The sequence below is a fragment of the Helianthus annuus genome, chromosome 1 (genome assembly GCF_002127325.2).
Source record: "Helianthus annuus cultivar XRQ/B chromosome 1, HanXRQr2.0-SUNRISE, whole genome shotgun sequence".
NCBI lineage: Eukaryota > Viridiplantae > Streptophyta > Magnoliopsida > Asterales > Asteraceae > Helianthus > Helianthus annuus.
Genome location: NC_035433.2, coordinates 142,189,792 through 142,212,624, shown reverse-complemented (window position 1 = coordinate 142,212,624; position 22,833 = coordinate 142,189,792). Strand labels below are relative to the sequence as shown.

Below are 22,833 nucleotides of genomic sequence, written 5' to 3'. Positions count from 1 at the left end.
GTAGCTTGGGTGAGTCGACGGTTCGTTAAAATTCAATTTCTATCGAAAACAGTTTGGATAATACTAACTAGGAAATACCCCCCCCCCTGAGTTTTAGGGGCCCTGATCCTGATTCCGATTGTTCTGAAAATTTTAGGGGTCATGCAGTATCACTTAGGGGTCTTAATTAGGGTTTCCTATTGGACAAAATATAATAAGAAATAATAGTTTTGATGAAAGTTGTTACACCGCTCCCTTCCTCGCACCCACCAGGTTCACCCTAAGGTACCGTTCGTTTTATGGATTGTAATGGAATTGAAATTGGAATTCGCGCGAGAATTGAAATTTGATTTGGAATTTAGGTGTTTTGTTTCACAAAATGGAATACAATCTAGATGGAATTGGGATATATATTTCATTTCTTATGTTATTGTTCAATTACAATGCTTTCATTTATTTAAATTTGTTTTAATAACTCGTGGTTTGTTGTAAATTCTCACAATGATTTTTTTTGCCATGTCAATTCTCATCTCCAACTCCCCTCTTGCCTGTCCTTCTAGAGTTTCTAATAGAAGGAAAGGAAAAGAAACAAAAAAAAAAGTAAAAATATTATGTGTTCCAGAGTTTCATTTAAGGAAGAAAAAGAAAAGAAAATAAAACATATCGTGTTTCCGAGTTTTATTTAAGAAAGTAAAAGAAAAGAAATGAAAGGAAAAATAGACTAAATTCTTTAGTTTTCTTTCTTTCCTTTCTCACTTTTACTTTCTTTTCTTTTCACTCGTTAAGTTAACTCGGGAACATATCACAAGGGGTGGTTTCACTCAAACCATTTAAAAAAAATGAAAATGTGTGATTGGTAGGGCTGTTCAAATTGCTCAGCGCTCGACGCTCGTTCGATGCTCGTTCAAAAGATGCTCGAAATTTGCTCGTTTAATTCAGCTCGATTGAAAAAATGTTCGGTTCGAATCGGTTCGGTTTGTAGATGAACAGAGCACGAGCAAATGTCCGCTCAGTTCGGTTCGGCTCTGTTGTCTCGATTTATTTTTTAATATATGTATTTGTGTGTGTGTGTATCATTTTTAATGAAATGACTAGAGACCAACATCAACAATATTTGGTTCAATATTCAAATAGAGCTCATTTAAGTAATTAGAATTGAAATCCAATACCAATAGTCCATTGTCCAATACTTAAATGTCCATTTGAGTAATTGAGTCAAAATTTCAAATACTTAATTCTCAACCCGCCTTTCGATTCAGAAGTACAAAAACCCTAATCAAAACTCCCCATTGGCCATCGTTATTTGATTTCTCCATCGCCACTCGCCAAGACGCCAGCTCGCGAGGGTTTTGCTTCAATCGGTTCATTCATCAAACTTCCGATAGAACAAGGGTATGTTTCAATCGGTCGATGATTTATCTTTCTGCTTAGTTAATCTCAATAGAACTAGTTAAGGGTTTTGTATTCCTTGTTATTTGTTAAACTTTTACTTGTGTTCTGTTAGACGAAACATAAGGGACGAAAACTGCAATTTATTCTAATAACTAGCACTCCCATCGTCACTTTCCTTGTTTGTTTTGCGACGCTCGATCCTCGCTCGACGCTCGTTCGAAAAATGCTCGGATCAAAATACGCTCGCTCGACTTTGGCTCGGTTGAAAAAACGCTCGGTTCGGTTCGGATCGGTTTGTAAACGAACCGAGTACGAGCAAAGGTCTGATCGGTTCGGTTCGGCTCGTGAACAGCCCTAGTGGTTGGTTTCATATGCAGTAACAGTCAACAAACAATTCCCCACAAGCAGTGACAGGTCCCTGATTTCAAGCATGCCGCACAGTAAGAAAAGGGCCGACGATGGTGTTACCGTACAGAAAACCCCGAACCCACCACGTTCACCCTAAGGGTATTTTAAGTATGTCCGTATTCCATGTATAAACGTGAGGATACAATACAAAATCAAACAAATCAAAAACCCGTAATAAACTTGACAAATTCAATTTTTGAAAACTTACCGTGTTCCGCGAAGCACCGTATCACACCTCCATCCCGCTGCCTCTTTATAAACTTCATATTCATTTTCCCCAAACCCTAACGTTTTTCTATTTTCTGCTCACACACTCTCCTCTCTGCCGCTCATCTTCTCTCTAGAATCTTCGTCAACAATGGAGTTTTGGGGTAACGATTCACATATTTCTCTATTCTGTTATCATTTCTACATGCATATATCGTATTTCATCTTCCGTTCTGATAGTTAGGGTTTTTACCGGATGAAAATGCGTACATATTTTGGATTTTATGATTATTCGTGATGATAAATCGTTATTTTGTTTGTTGTGATTTTGATGTTATGTATCTGTTTATTATGTTTTTGTTTATGATCGTGTGTAGATGATTTGCTTCTGTAATGTGTTATTCTTTCGATTTTATGATTTGAGGTTTGTTTTCGTTGTGGAAATTTGTGTGAATGTGAAAGTTATGTATGCGTTTGCGAGTATTGTTTTGTTTTTAGGTTAATTTTGGAGGATGTAGCTGTAGGTTTGATGATTTGATTTTGATTTTTGTAATATGTTATTCGTTTTTGTTTTGGAAATTGGTATGAATGTGCGAATGTAATTTTGTTTTTAGGTTTTTTATAGGATGTATCTGTAAGTTTGATCGCTCCGTGTTTATGTTTTATTTTGTTTTCATTTGTGATTGTGTGTACATGATTAGTTATTGTCATGTTTTATTCGTTTGAAATTTATGACTTGACGTTTGTTTTCGTTGTGGATTTAGTATGAATGTACTCGTTATGTACGTTTTTATGAATATTATTATACAGTTTTTAGGTTTTTTTGGAGGATGTCGCTGAAGGTTCGATTGCTCAGTGTCTATCTGTTATTTTGTTTTCATTTGTTGTTGTATGTATGTGATTTTGCTTGTTATTTTGATGATACAGTGGTGTGAAAGTGATTTATGAAGTGATGGTCTAGATTTAGCTCAAAATGTTTGAATTGTTCTTAGGTTTTTTTAGAAGACGTTGCGGTAGGTGTTTATGTCAGGAGAGTTTTGGTTGTTATGTTAAAGACAAATTGTCGTGAGAGTGTTTTTTAAAAGTAACGGTCTAGATTTAGTTCATAGTGTTCGGCTAGTTGGTTCTATAGTCAATTTGATCGGTTAATTTTCTATATCATTCTGTTTGCAGGTGTCGAGGTTAAAAGTGGTCAACCACTAGAAGTAAAGCTTGGTGAAGGCAAAGTTTTACATCTTTCACAGGTATACAACTTCTTCATACAATGGATTTCAACGCCTTTGTCGCTTCGATCTAAAACAAACTCGCTTTTTGTTTATGTAGGCTTGTCTTGGAGAACTCAAGAATAACAAACCAAGTGACTCCGTTTACTTGCACATCAACATTGAGTCCAAAAAGCTTGTTCTCGGAACACTCAATTCTGAGAGATTGCCTCAACAGCTATTCGACTTGGTGATTGACAAAGATTTCACTTTGTCACACAACTGGAAAAATGGCAGTGTCTACTTCTATGGATACCAAGCTGACCAACCTATTGATGAATCTGAATTAGAAGAAGAATCTGGTTAGTGTATAATAAAAACATTAGTATGTTTATATATATGTGAAATGATTTATCCATCGCCTACAACAAATAACAAAACGTAACATATAAATTAAACGATTTTCAAAATAATATAAGAGAAAATGTCTTAATAAAAACTTCAGAGAAACATAGAAATATATTATAAGGTATGTTTATGTGTACAATATTAATTAAAAAGGTTAAATAAAAATGCAAACGTTCTTGAATCATGGATATACATTTTTATTTTTGAAACCGAACGTTTATGGTTACGGTTTTACCTAAAAACCGAACCGAGCCGTGCACACCTCTAAATTGTTCTGTATTTTCTTTACTATTTTATTGTTTTTAGTTTTGTTATTTAATGTTTGTTGTTTTTTTCTAGATTCTGATGAAGAAGATGCTCTTCCACTTCCAGTTGTTAATGGTATAAAACTATAAATTGTTTTTTCTGTTAATATACATTATTGGAGTAGTCTTGGTCGTAACATGTAATTTTGGTTTTCAGGCAAGAAAGAAGATAAGCCAGTGGTGGTGAAGCAGGAGGAAAAGAAAGAAGCTGTTCCAGCGGAGTCCAAGAAGAAAGATGGTAAGCAGAAAGTGCAGATTGTAGAACCTTCGAAAGATTCCGACTCTGATGATTCCGACTCTGATGACAGTGATTCAATGTCTGAAGGTTCAGACGAGGTATGCAGTTTTTGTATTGCAAATCTCGTTTCATTCCACTATAGTGATCCACTGAATCTTAGTTACCAACTCTTGGTACTTGTTTTTTTTAAATAGGATGATGAGGATTCCTCTGATAGTGAAGACAGCAGTGACGAGGAGGAAGAGACACCAAAGAAGGTTAGTAAAATATTCTGTTTCTGTTCTTTTTTACTTTCATTTATTTAAGTAAAACAAGTGGGCTACCAACGTAGATAAAAATAAGCAAAACACGAGTTAACATGTTTGATGTTTTAGTTAAGGGGCTAAAGTTATTTATTAGTAAGGGTATACGGGGCACCAGCGGGGAGTGCCTTCGGTGACCCAATTCCCCTAGCGGGAACACCGCCGCCATCCCTGCGGTGACCCAATTCGGTGAATGGGATTGGTGAGAGGTTACCGCGTGAAGGGAGAGAGGGAGAGGGTGGCCCACAAGCTTTTCAACCAATCAAATTATTTTCTTTTTTTTTCTTTTTGAATAAAAAAGCAAGTCCCCTAAGAGAGGAGTGCCGCCATCAAATTGAGGGTGTGAGGGGAGTTTAAGAGGGGAGTTGACGTGGCGCGTGCTGATTGGCCGTGCATAAGAGAGGGCACTCCGAGTGCCCCTCTCACCCTAAAGTTTAGGGGCCAAAGTTATTTATTTGTTTTAGTTAAGGTACTAAATATGTCATTACCAAAGTTGAGGATGTCACTATTAAAGTTGAGGTGCTAAACATGTTGCTCTTAATTATCCAAGTTGAGGATATCACTATTAAAGTTGAGGGGCTAAACATGTTGCTATTAAAGTAGAGGGGTTAAAGTTGGTTAATGCTAAAGTTGAAGGTCCAAAGTTGGTTGATTGGATAAAATAGCATGTTTATAGTTTCAACATTGTTTTGGACTTTTTTTTATTGTTGTAGCAACAATCTGGAAAGAAGAGAGCTAATGAGTCTGCAATGAAGACCCCTGCAAGTGACAAAAAGGCAAAACTGTCTACCCCTCAGAAGACTGGTAAAATTTAGACTTGCAAAATTTTAATCAAGTATGAATGTAGAATGATATTAAAATAGTTGCATATTTTTGACAGATGGCAAGAAAGCAGGAGGACATGTGGCGACACCTCACCCCTCAAAGCAAACCAAGACGCCAGCAAACAAGTCAAATCAGAAAAGCCCAGCCTCTGCTTCTACTGATGGTGCACATTCTTGCAAACCATGCAACAGGTATGCTTTTTTATGTTTAAATCTTTTCATATATTGTTCTAAATTACCCCACCACTGACAGTTCTCGACACGGATACAAACATAGGGGTGCGAACGAGACGAACCAGTTTCGATAAAGCTTGGCTTGGTTTGTGCTTTGTTTTTAAAGCTCGGACTCGGACTCGGTTTGTTTATTAAATATTATAATAAATAAAAATAATATAAATAATAAACTCGTTTAGGCTCGCGAGCTTGATGAGTGAAGCTCAGGCTTGTTTACTTAACAAGACTATTTTTAAGTTCGGGCTTGGTTTAAAACTAGTTTAAATAAGCTTGGCTCGACACGTTTACCAGACAACTTTATATAAGGTTTGAATGTTTCATTTTAGTCTTTGTGGTTTGGGCCATTTTGCCATTTTAGTCTAAAGGTTTCATTTTTTGCCTGCGGGTCCAAAAAGGTTTCACTGTTGCCATTTTAGTCTATTGGGTTAATTTCATCCATTAATTCTGTTAACGAGAAAAGCAATTCGGTCATTTTATATGGCAAAATTGCCCTTGTAGTTCACAGAATTACATATAAAAGGACTGAATTGCCCTTCTAGTTAACAGAAAAATGGATGAAGTTAACCTAGTGGACTAAAATGGCAACGATGAAACCTTTTTGTATCCACAAGCGAAAAATGAAACCTTTAGACTAAACTGACAAAATGGCCCAAACCACATGGACGAAAATGGCATTTAAACTCAAATATTAATAAAAGAAGCTTTAATATGGGCTTAAGGTTTGTTCGGGCTCGATAAAGCTCTGCTTGTTTCGAGTATTTTCTTGAGTTGCTTGTCTTGTTTGCACCTCTACACATACGGGTCATGGTCAGATTTTCAAGTCAACCCGAAACCCTTAAACTTGACGTGATAGTCTCCTGTACTGAAAATCATTTGATTTGAAACTAGCCAACATGAATATATGAACTGTTGGTGGTTTGTTTTTGTAGGACCTTCAAGTCCGATAGTGCTCTTCAATCTCACAACCAGGCTAAGCACAAGTAAATGGTATTTGAAAAGATGAAAATGGTGGCTGATTTTGTTGAAGGATGAGTGAGGTTAGTTTTAAGCAGGGTTGTTTTTTAGTACCAGAAAAGGCACCAGACCAGAATTATGTTTTTGAATGATGTGGAAACAACATGGTGGATTTATTTGCTTCAAATATCTACTTTTTCTAAACTGTTTCAGATTTATATTTATTTGAATTGAATGGAGAAAATGATTAAAGTGTCTACACAAAACAAGAATAACACAAGCATTAACTGCTTAGAATAACAATAAAATGTGTATTGATATTGTAAGAGAGTATGATGTGATTTACATATCATTATATCATTCAGAAGTTGTCAAACAACCCTTAAAACGAAACATACTTGGATTGAGAGAGTTTGAAAAGCATTTATGAAGTGTGTAACAATTTAATTTGTAGATGGGCGTTTCTCGATGGTGATGATATACATTACAACATATATACTTTATGTTAACAACGTTATTCGTGTAAAGATTTTTAACATGTTGAAACATGCAACATGTTTAACATAGAAGAAATTTTTGCTATAAACATCGTCATTTGATCTCTACGTTAGATACAGTTCCAAACTTGTTTCAAAGAGTTAATGTGGTGCAACAAGAAAACCACCTGCTATGTAACTTTATATTTTAAAATGTAACTTTCTTTAAAGAGTTAATGTGGTGCAACAAGAAAACCACCTGATATGTAACTTTATATTTTAAAATGTAACTTTCTTTGTTTAGTTCACTTTCCGAACCATCCTTGGTAGCAAATTTCAATATGTTGCAACATTTCTCTAATGTAATTTTTAAGTTACATTATAAATGATACTCATTTTCAGATTTATGTAAACTTACATAGTAAACTAAAGTATAAAAGTATTATGTTGTCATTGTTTACACATGAAGTATCAAAGGGACATGAAATTTGCACTCTATTGATGTGATTACTTGTTTTGGTTTTTGGTTTTTTATTTTTCTGTTCCAAGTATATTTTTTTGTTTTGTTTCATAAACTTCAAACATAGTCGTAAACTGCACTGTTTTCGATACAATATGTAACTTAGGGTCTGTTTGGTATGGGGTAATGGAATAGATGAGTTAATGGAATAGACGAGGTAATGGAATGGACAACGGAATGAAATGGATCATTCCATTTCATTGTGATGTTTGGTTAATCATATGTGAATATAATGAATCATAACTTTGTACAATTTGATAAACAAAAAAAGATGAAGTAACGAAACACAACTGTATTAAAAACGACAAAAATATAATTGCCTCAATAATAATAATAATAATAATAATAATAATAATAATAATAATAATATATTAATGTTATAGATTTTTTTATATATTAATATTAGTATGAATATTAATAAGTATAAATATAAATACAAATAAAAGTATAAGTATATATATAATAATAATAATAATAATAATAATAATATATTAATGTTATAGATTTTTGATATATATTAATATTAGTATGAATATTAATAAATATAAATAGAAATAAAAATAAAAGTATAAGTATAATAATAATAATAATATGAAAGAAGATATTTATTTCCATTCCTTGAAGGAATGGAAAAAAAACACCTACATACCAAGGAATGAAAATTATTATATTTGGAAGGAGTTGTATTCCTTTGGAATGCTCCATTCCATTACCACATGATAACCAAACATGTTTCTTTTCATTCCATCAGAATGATCCATTCCATTCCACCTTCCATTCCTTCATACCAAACGCTACCTTAATCTGTTATAGTTTATTTCAAAACTTGTAAATGTGATAAAAGATTAAACGTTACAATTGCGTATAGTAACATTATACATAAAGCATTTAATTAGTGATGACGGGGGTAGCCCAAGACTAAATAAAGTGACTAAACATGCAAATGCTTAAAGGGTTAAACGGTTCAATGGTTGAAAAGCTGTGAGATGGGAAAAGCGAGGAGGGAACAGTAATCAATCACATCCGAGCTCGCTTCACCAACCCACGCCCGCAAAAGCAAAGCAGGTCTGCACAATACATGCTATTATCCAGGGGTCAAAAGCCTTCAACCCCAAAAGGGGAAACCCTCCACTGCAAACAGGTTTTACTAGTCTTGTACATACTATTTGGGGAGATGTCTTCGCCTATAAAAAGACAGCTCATTCACCCCCAAAAGACATTCTCCGAGCAGTTGAGATTCTCTCATCTCGGGTCATTCGTAGAGTACTTGCTCGCTTTCAAGTTACTCCTTATCACATCCACCACACACATTCTGTTTGCTCTCACTTCTGGATTCGAGCACGTCTTGGAGAAAGAACTTTTAGCAAACAACAATTACAAACTAGCGAACCTCCTTCCACGTTTTGCAAACGTGGGGGGACCCCGCGACCTGCGGTAGGCAAGGTTGAACCCTTCAACCTTTTTGCCTAACCAACCCAGCTACCATCTTTGGTCTCGTGTTTGTTGCATCAACAAGTTGGCGCCCACCGTGGGGCTACGCCGCTATTTCTTCTAAAAAAAAAGACCTAGTAGTGTAGCTCTCTTCACTCAAAGTCACCATGTCTGAAAGTGGATCTCCGGGAAAAGTGAACCAGATCCCTAACACTTCCACCCCGGGTAGTGGCCAAGCTCATACGACTATAACAACACCTTTCTCGACTCCGGGGAGCACACCCGAGTTCTTTACCTTCAACACACCAACCCTATCCAGATCTGGGGCTCCATCTCCCAACGTCGGTGTATCTGACATCCCGGCGCGTGTTGAACTTACCCCCGAGGGGGTCGCTAATAATTTCCTCGAGTTAAGGTCACTTCTTAACCAACATGTGAGTAAAGAAAGGGAAAAGGGTATAAGGATTCGTTTAGATTATGACGAACCTGAGCCAACGCTGTCTCCCGGACCACCCCTACCTCCTTTTACCACAAGAGGTGAGGCTGGTCCCAGCAACCCTCCAAACCCTCACCCTTATCTGTCCACTATGACAAATCCTACGGTACATCCTATCCTCTCTTCCCAACCAATTACTAGTGGTACTCCTCTGGGACACGAGCTAACGCTTGACCAGCTCCTACAGTCCCCGGTGACAAGCTATCCAACTTCTTTAACAACCACATGGGAGCAAGCTCTGTCCGTACTCCCTTTAGCACGAAGTGCTGTTACCAGCACCCCTCTTGGAGTAAACTGCTCGGTTGGTCCTGGAAGCCTTCAAGGCTTCAACCTCATACCCAATATGATATCCCAGATGATGGCCAACTTCCCATGGCAACACTTCATTAATCAAGTGCTAGCCACTCAGGGGAATCACGGCAATAGTAACAATGTGGATACAAGGCCTGAAGAGGACTTGGCTAAACCCTATAAGCCAAGCAACCTCTCATGCTTCTCAAGGCAGATAGCCGATTATGATTTTCAATCAAAGATTAAGATGCCAACCCACATCAGAACGTATGATGGGACTGAAGATCCCGAGGACCATCTCCAGATCTTCACTGGTGCAGCTCGAATAGAAAAATGGTCAAACGCTGAATGTTGCCTAATGTTCATGCAGACTCTTGTTGGATCCGCCAGAATCTGGTTCAACGACCTACCTGCTCAAAGCGTTCGAAGCTTTGACGATCTCAGCAGGGGTTTTCTGGCAAACTTCTCCCAGCAAAGGCGATATGTCAAAGACGCAACAGTAATCTTCCAGATAAAACAACGTGATGAAAGTCTTCGAGCTTTCATTGAACGATATAAGAAGGAAGGTCTGACCTATGTAGGGGCAGATGAGAAAATGAGAGTGGCTGGCTTTATGAATGCTATAACCTCCAAATACCTCACACGAGATTTCAACAAATCTCTGCCCAAAACCCTGGAAGAAGCCCTTGAAAGGGCCGAAGCTCACATTCGGGGAGAGGAAGCCGTAGACATCAAGGAACAAAGGAAAAGAGGGTCCGGCTGGCGAAGCAATAGCCCGGCTAGAAAGAGGGGAAACTTCAACTCCTATGACAGGCGCCCAAAGGGTTCAGACTCCCGAAGGTCTGAAGGTCGAAACCTTCCAAGCAGAGACAAAGGCATAAGTTTCACTCCCCTCACCAAAACCCCTCAGGAAATCCTGTCAACAGAAGAAGTTAAACAAAACTTTAGATCTCCCAGGCCTCTCCCCAAAAGCAGAAAAAATGAGAACTCCACACAATTCTGCGAGTTTCATGAAGAAAAGGGACATCACACCAACGATTGCTTCCAACTAAAAAAGAGAATTGAAGAGGCTGTTAAGTCAGGAGAACTCGCCCATTTGGTAAAAGGAGTTCGAGACAAGATGGCTGAAAACAAGGGGAAGTAAGTCAATATGGTATACTCTGATGAGAAGGTTCCTCACAAAAAGCAGCGGTTGGTAGAAGCCACAGTAGGAACACTGCAAACATGTAAAGCATACATAGATACAGGGGCAGCCACTGAAATCATGTTCGAAAAGTTCTTCAACCGTTTAAGCAATGAAGAACGTTCAATGCTTCAACCTTCTGGAACCTCCATAAAAGGTATTGCCGATATACCCCTCAAGCCTCTGGGGCAGCTAACCCTTGATGTTCGTTTCAGCGAAGGATCGAAAGAGAGAACCCAATCATTAACCTTTGTGGTTATCAACATCCCCTCAAGTTATGACGTAATCATAGGGAGACCCGGACAATGTGCATTTTACATGGCAGTGTCTGTTGGCCATGGCACGGTCAAATTCCCTACTGAAAGGGGGATAGCAACCCTTCAACCCTCGCAGGAAGCTTACATAATTGAGGGTGAAAGCTCAAACAGTGAGGAAGACAAGCAAGGGTTGGTCATAAACCCTAAATACCCTGAGCAACGGATAAGGGTCAACCCAAACCTTTCCCAGGAGACCCTTTCATACCTTGAAAAGCTGCTAACACATCACAGTGATGTATTCGCTTGGTGTCCTGAAGATATGACTGGGATCCCTCGGAACATTGCCGAACACGAGTTAAGAATACCACCGGATGTCAAACCGGTGGTCCAAAAGAAAAGAAGCCTGGCACCCGAAAGAAGCCTGGCAGCTTGCCAAGAGGTTGAAAAACTTGTGTCGGCCGGCATTCTCCGAGAAGTCAAGTACCAATCATGGGTTGCAAACCCGGTTATGGTCAAGAAACCCGACAACTCTTGGAGAATGTGCATAGATTTTAAAGATCTTAACAAAGCTTGTCCCAAAGATTGTTACCCACTGCCGGAAATTGATCTCAAGGTCGATTCCCTCACAGGATATTCGTTTAAATGCTTTCTTGATGCATAAAAAGGTTATCACCAAATCCTCATGAAGAAGGAGGATGAAGAAAAGACAGCTTTTCACACGGACAAAGGTATCTTTTGTTATCAAAAGATGCCTTTTGGCCTCAAAAATGCAGGTGCCACCTATCAACGACTCATCGACAAGACCTTCGAAAACCAAACTGGCACAAACATGGAGGCATACGTTGATGACTTGGTGATTAAAAGCAAGACGGAACACCAAATACTTGACGATATTCAAGAAACTTTCAAGAACCTCAGAAAGGTCAACATGAAGCTCAATCCGGAGAAATGCTCGTTTGGATTCGAGGAGGGAAAATTCTTGGGTCACATCGTCGGAAAGCAAAGCATCAAGGCCAACCCTAACAAAGTAAAAGCTGTCCTCGAAGCTAAACCACCAAGAACCAAGAAGGAGGTTGAAAGCTTAAATGGGAAGCTTGCAGCCTTGAAGCGTTTTACCTCAAAATTGGCCGAAAGATCGCTACCCTTCTACAAAACGCTCAAGAACTGCTCAGACAAGAAGGATTTCAAATGGACTGATGAAGCTGAAGAAGCTTTCAATCAAATGAAGCAGCACTTAGTTTCCCTACCAGATATTGCAGCGCCAGAAACTGGGGAGGTAATATCGGTGTACCTTTCAATCGCTGACGAAGCCATCAGTGCAGTCCTCACCATTGAAAGAGACAAGGCCCAGGTACCCGTTTATTTTTTCAGCTAAACTCTAAAATTAGCTGAAACCAAATACCCTCCCCTCGAAAAACTTGCCCTAGCTCTGGTTCAAACAGCTAGAAGGCTTAGGAGGTACTTCCAAGCACATCCTATACAAGTGGTCACTGACCAACCTGTCAAGAATGTGCTTGAAAAACCTGAAAACTCTGGAAGGCTAGCAAAATGGGCAGTGGAACTAGGTGAACACAACATCACCTATGTCCCACGAAAAGCCATTAAAGCTCAGGTTCTGGCTGACTTCCTGGTAGAAGTCCCAAGCCAAACAATTGACGAAGTAAACACCACAACCACTGAACCCTCCAACCCTGAAGCCTGGAAATTATTCACTGATGGGGCTTCAAGCGTTGAAGGGTCAGGAGCCGGTTTAGTTCTAATCAACCATGAAGGGTTAGAATTCACATATGCTCTCTGTTTTAGTTTTCAGACCACTAATAACGAGGCTGAATACGAGGCATTGATCGCTGGTTTAAGACTGGCCAAAGAAATGAAAGTTCAGAAGCTTGAAGTGTTCACAGATTCATTGCTAGTCTCAAGCCAAGTTAACGTCAGCTATATCGCTAAAGAACCCAACATGAGAAGATACAAAGAGAAGTCCAAGGAGTTAATGAACACCTTCCAAACATGCAGCATCAAGCAAATTCCAAGGTCCCAAAACAAAAAGGCCGATGCCTTGAGTAAATTAACATCCCTCACCTTCGCCCACCTCACTAAAAAGGTGTTTGTTGAAGGCCCCATCGATCGATGAATTGGAAGTACAAGATGTAGTCACCGAGGAAGATCCAAATTGGATGACTCCCATCAAAAAAATCCTCCAAGGTAATGAACTACCCAATGATCAAATAGAAGCCGAAATGGTTAAAATCAAAGCAAGACAATATGTGTTGCAAGGAGAAACCCTCTACAAAAAAGGTTACCTTTCCCCCTTGCTAAGATGTGTTGGTCCCGAACAAAGCAAGTATTTGATCAAGGAAATACATAAAGGAATATGTGGAGCCCATTTTGGAGCTAGGTCGGTGGTTGCAAAGCTCATGAACCTTGGATATTTCTGGCCGTCGATGCATCGTGACACCGTTGAACAATTGAAGAAATGTGATGCCTGTCAAATCCATGCCCCAATTCCAAGAAGTCCCAAACATGATCTTGTTCCAATAACCTCGGCATGGCCATTCCATAAATGGGGAATGGACATTGTTGGGCCATTCCCTCCAAGCAAAGGGGGAGTAAAATTCTTGTTAGTAGCAATCGACTACTTTAGCAAGTGGCCAGAGGTTAAACCCCTTGCCAAGATCACAGGAAAACAAGTCATAGACTTCGTTTGGGAAAACATCATCTGCCGCTATGGGTTGCCGGGGGTAATTGTCACTGACAATGGAAAGCAATTTGCCGAGAAACCTCTCAGCCTTTGGTGCAAGGAATACAGGATCAACCAGATCTTTAGCTCAGTGGCTTACCCGCAGTCAAACGGCCAGGTCGAAAGAGCCAACCGAAGCATTGTGGAAGGCATCAAGACAAGATTGGGAAGATATGAAAGCAATTGGCTCGAAGAATTGCCTAGTGTTCTATGGGCAATTAGAACAACCGAAAAAACAAGTCACAAGAAAACACCTTATAGCTTGGTATTTGGATCCGAGGCCGTAATCCCTGCTGAAATAGGAGTTGTAACCCAACGAATTGTCAACATGGATCCCGAAACAAATCAACAAGAGACCATGTTGAATTTACAACTCCTAGAGGAAGCCCGAGATCAAGCGGCAATACAAGAAGCCAAATACAAACAAAAGATGGAAGCCTACTACAACAAGAAGGTTAAGAATGAACGATTCAAACCAGGGGATCTAGTCCTCAGAAACAACGAAGCTAGCAAAAGGGAAAATCAAGGGAAGCTGGGCCCAAAATGGGAAGGTCCATATACCATCCTCGAAGCACACAAGGGCGGATCCTACAAGCTAGCAGACTCAGAAGGCAAAAGGCTTCCAAGGCATTGGAACGGAAAAACCCTGAGAAAATTCTATGTGTAAACAGAAAAGTTTGGTTTGTATCAAAATGAAAACCTTTTGTAAAAAGCAGGTACTGCTTGAATGAATGAAGTTGATTTATCAAACTTGTCTTTCTATCCTAATATCAGGTTGAGAACCTAGAAAAAAACTCCATGGCAAGGGCCATGAAAGGGGATGAGCTCCCAGGCCATATCGCTCAATAGGTTCAAGGGTTGAATGAACCTATATAAGGGGTGAGTTCCTAAATCAATACAACTCCATGAGACTTATTATGCAAAAACAATAATGTCTCATAGACAGGTTTGAACAGCCTACACCAATCGTTCCTTAAGTCTTAGAAATATAATCAACAAATAGGCTTACGAAATCAAGTAAATCACAAAGAAATAATGAAAAGGATAGATACTACGTCTTCTTGTTCATAAACACTAAGGCTAAGTGTCTGCAACACTGAACCCTTTAAAGTGTAAAAAACATAAAGACAAAGTAAACTCAACAAAGACAAGGCTAAGAAAAAATGACAGTTGACAAAGGAAAAATAAGCAGACCCATCAATAAAACATGCAAACCAAACCAGAAGCTATCAAGGCTTCAAGCCACCCAGATAATAAGCTCGAAACGTTGAAGGCTTCAACCCAAAAACAGCTAACCAAAAGGCTTGAAGGGTTAAGAGCCTACTGAACAAATCAAGCAAAGCAAGTATACAAACATAACACAAGTAACATAATAACCATCATACCATAACTAGGAAGGTCATAAAAGACCTTCAGGAAAGAGTTAAAGCAAGTTCTAGTAACTTGCAAGAGAAACTATTGTTCAAATGGCCATACAGGCCCAACAAACCACCAATAGGAACCTTAAGGGTTCCTGGAAACCTAATATTGTTTAAAACATTACAGATATAAAGTGTTTTGCTAAGAAAGCTACGAATAAACGTCAGATGGCAGAAGGCTTGGAACCTTCAGCTTTGGACTTCTTGGCTTTCTTAGACTTCTTGGCCTTAGCGCCATCATCACCACCAACCGCGGAGGCCTCTAAACCAACATCCTTTGAAACATCAGGCAGACTGGAGAGGGTATCATCACTATCTCCGGAATAAGATCTCTTCTTTGAAAGGGAGCCCAAAACCTCAGCACACACCTTTTCATTCAGACCCTCAGGTTTCAAATCCTGTAAAACAGATAAAGGCTTACCAAAGCAAGAGGAAACCTGATGAACATAAGGATAGGTTAGCCTCTCCATTTGTTCAACTGAGCTCTTGAATACATCAGAAGAATCCGGGCGAAATAAGGGAGACTTTTCCAGAGCATGCCCAGCTTCATGCAGTTTATAACCAGCAACGAGACCTTGGTGTTTTCCCAAGTTGAGCAACTTTGTATACACTTCACCAAGAGCAGAATTAAACTCAGTAGAGTGAAGCAGGTAAGTGACAACCTGTTGAAAGCCCTGCTCAATCAACCACTGGTTATCGCTAGTGGCACGAGATACTGAAGCCTTCAAACTCTATTTCTCTTCATCAAAGGCTTTCTGGGCAACAGACAAAGCTGTTGGTGCACTTGTGTCTGTACTTTGTCTGTATTCAGTCTGTATAAAAACGATGTCCTAAGTCAGTCTGTAAGTTGACCAAGTCAACTATCCTCCTAGTTTGACTTGGACAACATGATGTTGTCTGGATCGAAGGATAGCCTCGAAGGATACGCATCATCCTTCGAGGTGCTCGAAAGATATGGTTCGCCATGGTTCGACCATTAGGCATCGAAGGATGATCCTTCGATGTCCATGCTGATCTTTCGGACACATTGTCATCGACAGATGATCCTTCGGATCATCTATCGATCCTTCGACCAGGACCTGCTGTGTTTGGGTATAAATACCCATGCAGTGTGTTAGTGTTAGAGAGATGCACATTTGGAGAGTTAGAGAAACTCTGCTGGAAAACACACACACACACACACTTTAGAGAGTTTGCAAACAAGATTGTAAACATTGTGCTTGTAACCGTAAACCTTCATACGTATTAATACAGTGGTGTTAATCGGTGAACTTTGTGTGTTCTTGTGTTTGTTCTTGCATCATCCCGGTTTGCCCGCTAGCTTGGATTCCGCACTCGCTAGTGGGTTAGTATAACAAGGTTTAGGTTTGTTCTCGATCCTCCGAGAAAAGGGACCTACAAGTGGTATCAGAGCCTCGCTCTTTACCTTGTTTAAAACCGGTTTGTTCGAGTTCTTTGGTGTGTTTGAACACTAGGTTTAGGACCCGTTTTGGTGGTTTTTCTTGCTTTTCTAAACTGAAAAACGGATACTAAACCTATCGGGAGTGTTCGGGGTCGGTTTGGGTAACATAAAAATCGTGTTTGTGAAACCTTGATTTTTCCGGCCATATTCCGATTTGTTTCCGGTGACCAGATCTTGAAGATAAGGTTGCTTATTTTGGCAAAAATTTTTGAAAGTCAAAAGTTTGGTGAAAAAGTTGTTGGCAGACCATCCTTTCTGCCGAAAGTACTTCACCAACCTATCACACTTTTCACCAACCTGTCCTTTCGTGTCAGGTGTGTCAGAGGATTCGAAAGATATCCTTCGACATCGAAAGATATCCTTCGACATCCTTCGATTGGAGATAGCTCGAAAGATTAGCATCCTTCGAGTAGTCTTTCGAAGTCTAAAGGGTTATCCTTCGTAGTTGGAATCTTTTCGAAAGTTGGTTGTCCGAAAGATAAGGATACATCTCGAAAGATAAGGATCTTTCGTTGTGAATCTTTCGAGATCAGTGTTCGAAAGATATAGATCTTTCGAACTGTGAATCTTTCGTGACAATCAGTCGAAAGATAAGGATCTTTCAATTGTGAATCTTCCGAAGACTTTGCTCGAAACTCAACAGTCATCTTTCGATCACTGTTGATCCTTCGAACAAGTCTTGATCTTTCGACCAGATTGGATCTTTCAAGTGTTGTCTGTTTGTTGCTAACAGTTTGTGGTGTGTAGGTTATTTGTAAATTTTTGATCAAAATGAGTTGCACAAGTCCTTGGGATTGGAGTACGGATCCACAACCAGATCTGAAACAGATGTCGATGGCTGAATATATGACAAGAGCCATTCCTAAACAACAACAATCAATAAGTTCATGTCAATGGGCTTTGGTATCCAATCAAAGTCAAAGTCTTCAGAACCTTCTGATTAGTGAGAGTGAAGCAGGCAGTAGCAATCGTCCACCAAAGCTGAACCACATGAACGATTTTCCGTCATGGAAAGGCCGCTTTCACACATATGTTCAAGGACAAAGCACCGACCTTTGGATGTGTTTTGTCAATGCATTCAATGAAAGTCTTGAAAGTAGAGTATCCACTTCAGAAGGTTACGCCAACATGCTTGAAAATGACAAGAAGGCTTATGAATTGGAGAAAAAGGCCTATGCAACACTTACTCAAGCACTCAACAAAGACATCTACCATCAGTTTTCATATTGCAAGACCACGAAAGCATTGTGGGATGCCTTAGTTGCTAGAGGAGAAGGCAATGCAGCTGCTCGAAAGTCTAGGCATGATTTGTTGAAGAAAGAATTTGAATCCTTTCAGTTTTTGGAAAACGAGACTCTGAATGATATGACCACACGGTTCTATCATTTGATTAGTGAAATGTGTGCTTATGGGGTGGCAGCTACTCAACAAGACATGGTGAATAGGTTTGCTGACGCCCTACCCCCAAAGTGGAGCTCGTTTATTGAGTTGTTGAAGCATACTAAAGCTCTAGATGAGATTAACATCTATGAGTTCATTCAGAAGCTGGAACATAAAAATGATGAAGAAATTAGGAAAGCAAGGCGCGCTCCAGCTCCTCAGAATACAGAAATGTATTTGCCTGGTTTTGGTCCTTCAGCTAGTTCTGTTCAACAACCGAAGCTTCAAACTGCTTTTGTGTCCAATACGAGTTCCTTTCCATTTCCTCAATCAACAGCTGCTCCACCACAACCTCAATTCGATCCGAGGTCCTATATTCCTGTTCCAACACAGCCACAACAACAACCTCAACAACAACAACAGCAAGCTCACTATACAAGCAATCCTCAACCTCAGCCTCAAAGTCATCACACAATCCGAGTCGACAACTCAAATCTTTCACACCTTAGCATTGAAGTTGCTAAGGAACATATGGAAATTATCAACACCATGGTCAGTGCTTACTGTGGTTTGGTAGCTGGTCAGCTTGGAAACATCAACATGACCAATGAAGATTATGATCAGATCGACAAGGAAGAAATGGAGTTGATGGATATTAAATGGGCTTTTGCTAGTGCGGTTAGAAGGGCAAAAGATTTCATGGCACGAACTGGAAGAACTTCGTTGGAAGGAAAGAAAAACACGAAGTATGGGTTTGATATTAATGCCGTCACGTGCTTTAACTGTGGCGAGAAAGGGCACTTTAAACGTGAGTGCACTCGACCAACAAAACACGGCAATCACAACCCGTTCAGAAACCAGACTAATGCGAATGCCCAACAAGAAAACCGTGAAAGGAGGATGGTGGCAGTGAACAACAATCAGGGACAGCCTGGAGCTACCAATCACAATCGGGCTTTAGCTGTTCAAGCTGATGAAGGATGTGACTGGTCAGTGCAGTTTGGTGATGGTGATCAGGGAAGTGGAACTGCATTGTATGCTAAGGTCATCGAGCAGGTTCATAAAGAAGAATCTTCTGGGAGCGATGACAGTTCTGGTTATTCGGGCAGTTCGGATGAAGAAGGCTCTGTTTCTGGGGATAATCACTCAGAGCCTGATGTGAATGAAGAAGGAGATGATGATATACAGGAGCTACTGAATGAAGCTGATGAGCTTAAATGTCAGAAATCAATTCTGATTAGGAAGGCTGCTGCTACATCAACGGAAATGGAAAAGCTATTCTCTGAAGATGGAGCTTTTTCTTTTCAAACTGCCTTTATGGCAAATGGTTCAGCCTCTACTAGTCAGGTAACTTCTGAACCTCCTGCTCCTAGTATTTGTAAATCATGTGCAGAGATGAAGCTTGAATCAGAAAAGCTTCATAGTCATAATCAGAATTTGGTTATTGAACTGTCAAAATGCCAAGAGGCAAACATGGCTTTAACCCGGAATGAAAAAGAATTTAAATCTGTAATAGAAACATTAAAGAAAAATGTGTCCGAGGTTAACAAAGTAGTTTACCACAAACAAGTAAGTATAAATGAATACATTAATCTTGTGGAAGAAACTAAGAAGCAATTAGCCATTGCCCAATGCAAGCATGATGCGATCAAACAGAAATTGGATAGTTATTCTAACTCCCGATTTGTGCTTGATCACATCATAGACGTTCAACAACTGAAAGGTAACGTAAAAGGTGTAGGGTATAAGGCGTGTCCACCCCCTTTGATGGACAACTATACCAAGATGCCCGATGAAGAGGAAATGCCCCGGTATGAACCCAGTGTGCCTTTGAACTTTGAGGAATTTTCTACTGGCCTAGGGTTCAAACCGGAGAATTCTGAAAATACATCCACAGAGCAACAGGAAGCTTCAACATCCATGAAACAAAGTCCTCCAATCATCGAGGACTGTGAGTCATCGGATGATGAATCAGAAGTGGATGTGAGTGAACAGGATAACTCACTTAACAAGATGAAAGGAGTTGTCATTCCCATTGAGAATCACATCCTTTGTGATCCTGATACTCCTGAGGCTTCATCTGTTGAGAAGCAAGTGATTGATCCTGTCAAGGTTGATAAGACAAGTGTGTCTACTGTTAAAAGCAGTAATGTGTTGTACACTTTGGTTGGAGATAATAAAATCTACTCAGATCATGTTTTTCCAATTAAAAATGTAAATAAATCTTTGATTGACAAAGTCTTTGAAGACAATACAAACAAATTTTTGGGAAAAACACTTCCGGGAATTGTGGTAACACAATGTGATCCAATTCCTAAGGCTGAGATTAGGAAACAATTTGGTAATCAAAAATCTCCAACCACTCGACAACCTACTGCTTCTAAGGGTAAACAACCACAACGAGCTCCAAAGCCAAAGGCTAAAGTTGAAACAAAAGGAGCTCGTTACATGAAGAAAGGAAAAGATGTTAAGTTTGTAGCATCAATAGGTACAGATAAAATTGAGACTTTTGAAAACAAATCAAACACTGATTTTGTACAACAAGTCAAAATTTTGAAACGTAACAGTGATAACAATTACACCCAACATACAAACGGGTGTGATGAAAAAGCAAGTACCTCAGGTTCTACAAGCTCAACATCTGGTAGTCGATCAAGTTCTCCTAAGTCTGTTGAAAGGAGAACTTGTTTCAAATGTGGAGAAATTGGGCACATTATCAGAAATTGCCCAAATGCTCCAAAGAAGAAGTTGGTTGAAAAGGCTCCACCTGAAACAGTTCACCCTCAACGTCGGTCAGTTTCACCTAAACAAGATAAACGAACTGTAAAAGAACAAGAAACTAAACAACGACGTAAGAACATAAAAACTGTTGAAAAAGCTTTAAAATCTGAAGTTAAAACAGTTCAAAAGGAACCAAGAGTGTCACAACCTGTTAAACCAGAATCTTCAAAAACTGGTAGGCAAAGACAAACCTGGTTACCTAAGTCGGGTGACAATTCAGGGGGAGCAGTTGTTCTTGAAAACCATCAAGAGATAGAGCTTACGTATCGTGATGCCAAGGGACGACCCAAGACCACTAAGGCTTGGGTCCCCATTCTCAACTGATGTGTTTATTTGACATGTGCAGGATGTTCTAGGAGGAACTATTAATAGTCATTGGATTGTTGATAGTGGAGCATCCAGGCACATGACTGGCGACTTACGGCTCCTGTATGACGTGAGAAATATCAGAGGAGGGTATGTTGCTTTTGCGGGTGATAAAGGAGGGTACATCACTGGAGAAGGAAGTATCTCCAATGGTATCGTGTGCTTTGACAAGATCAATTATGTGAAGCAAATTGATCACAATCTTCTCAGTGTGTCGCAAATCTGCGATAAAAAGTTCTCAGTGATTTTTGATGACGCTGGCTGTTATGTGCTGAAGCCTGGATTCAAGATTCCACAAGAATGGATTCTCTTATCGGCTCCGAGAGTTAATGATCTTTATATTCTCGACATGAGCCAAGCGATTACAACATCTGCACAAGTTACTTGTTTTGTCTCAAAAGCCACAGAAAAGGAGTCTATATCTTGGCACAGAAGAATGGGACACATTCACTTGAGAAAGATGAACCATTTGGTGAAAAATAATCTTGTGAATGGTGTGCCTGTGAGAAGTTTTCATCTACAAGATATATGTGTCTCGTGTCAAAAGGGGAAGCAAACAAAGAAGTCTCACCCCTTGAAGAAAATCAACACTGTTAGCATGCCTCTCGAACGTCTCCATATGGACCTTTTTGGACCTATGAAGCACAAGACAACGTTTGGTGATGCTTATTGTTTAGTAGTTACTGATGACTACTCTAGATTTTCTTGGGTATCTTTTATGGCACACAAAAGTGAAACTCCTGGCATTCTCAAGGATCTTCTTACAATGTTGGAGAATCTCTATACGTTGAAAGTGAAAAGGATCCGAAGCGACAATGGAACTGAATTCAAGAATCAAGTTATGGATGAATTTTGTACTTCTAAAGGCATTCTTCATGAGTACAGTTCTCGTTATACTCCACAACAAAATGGTGTCGCTGAGAGGAAGAATCGGACTATTATTGAAACTGCAAGAACAATGTTAGTAGAGTCGGAACTCCCTATTCAATTCTGGGGAGAAGCTGTATCGGCTGCATGCTACACGTTGAACAGAGTTCTTACAGTTAAGAGACATGGCAAGACTTGCTTCGAACTCCTTCAGAGAAGGAAACCGGATCTTTCTTACCTTGAACCGTTTGGTGCTCCTTGTACTATGATTGAGCCAGATGGAAAGTTTGGTGCAAGAGCTATCGAGGGTTTCTTCCTCGGATATGCAACTCCGAATTTTCGTGTTTGGAATCTAGCTACCAAAAAGATTGAGCTATGGAGCGAAGTTAGGGTTCAAAGGTACACGAGTCCTGTTAGGGCTCCGGGTGATCCGTGGATGTTCGATTATGATGGGCTTTTTGACTCCTTTAATCTGCCAACCTTTGACGAAGAATCAGCAGCGGCTCGAATGTTGTTGGAAAGTGACAACGCTGCTGTCTCGCCATTGGTTAGACCTATTGTTGTTGACCCTCAAGCTTCTTCGTCAGTCAACAATATGGTTCAAAATGAGGTTTATGAAGATGCTGCTGATTATAATGACTCTTCTGAAGATGATGAATATCATGATGCAGCCGAAGGATCTTCAGCTCCAGCTGCTCCTGTTCAAGGTGCCTCT

At 39.7% G+C, this 22,833-nt stretch overlaps 1 protein-coding gene across 1 annotated transcript; it reads left to right on the top strand.

Annotated features, from left to right (window-relative positions):
* The first annotated feature begins 1,997 nt into the window (after positions 1-1,997).
* Positions 1,998-6,677, top strand: LOC110882664 (histone deacetylase HDT1). Its single transcript, XM_022130631.2, has 9 exons — positions 1,998-2,150; positions 3,160-3,230; positions 3,310-3,550; positions 3,936-3,977; positions 4,059-4,237; positions 4,334-4,396; positions 5,155-5,245; positions 5,322-5,457; positions 6,429-6,677. Exons 1-9 carry the CDS (start codon positions 2,138-2,140, stop codon positions 6,481-6,483), a joined length of 891 nt encoding a protein of 296 aa, XP_021986323.1. The 5' UTR covers positions 1,998-2,137; the 3' UTR covers positions 6,484-6,677.
* The last annotated feature ends 16,156 nt before the right edge of the window (positions 6,678-22,833 follow it).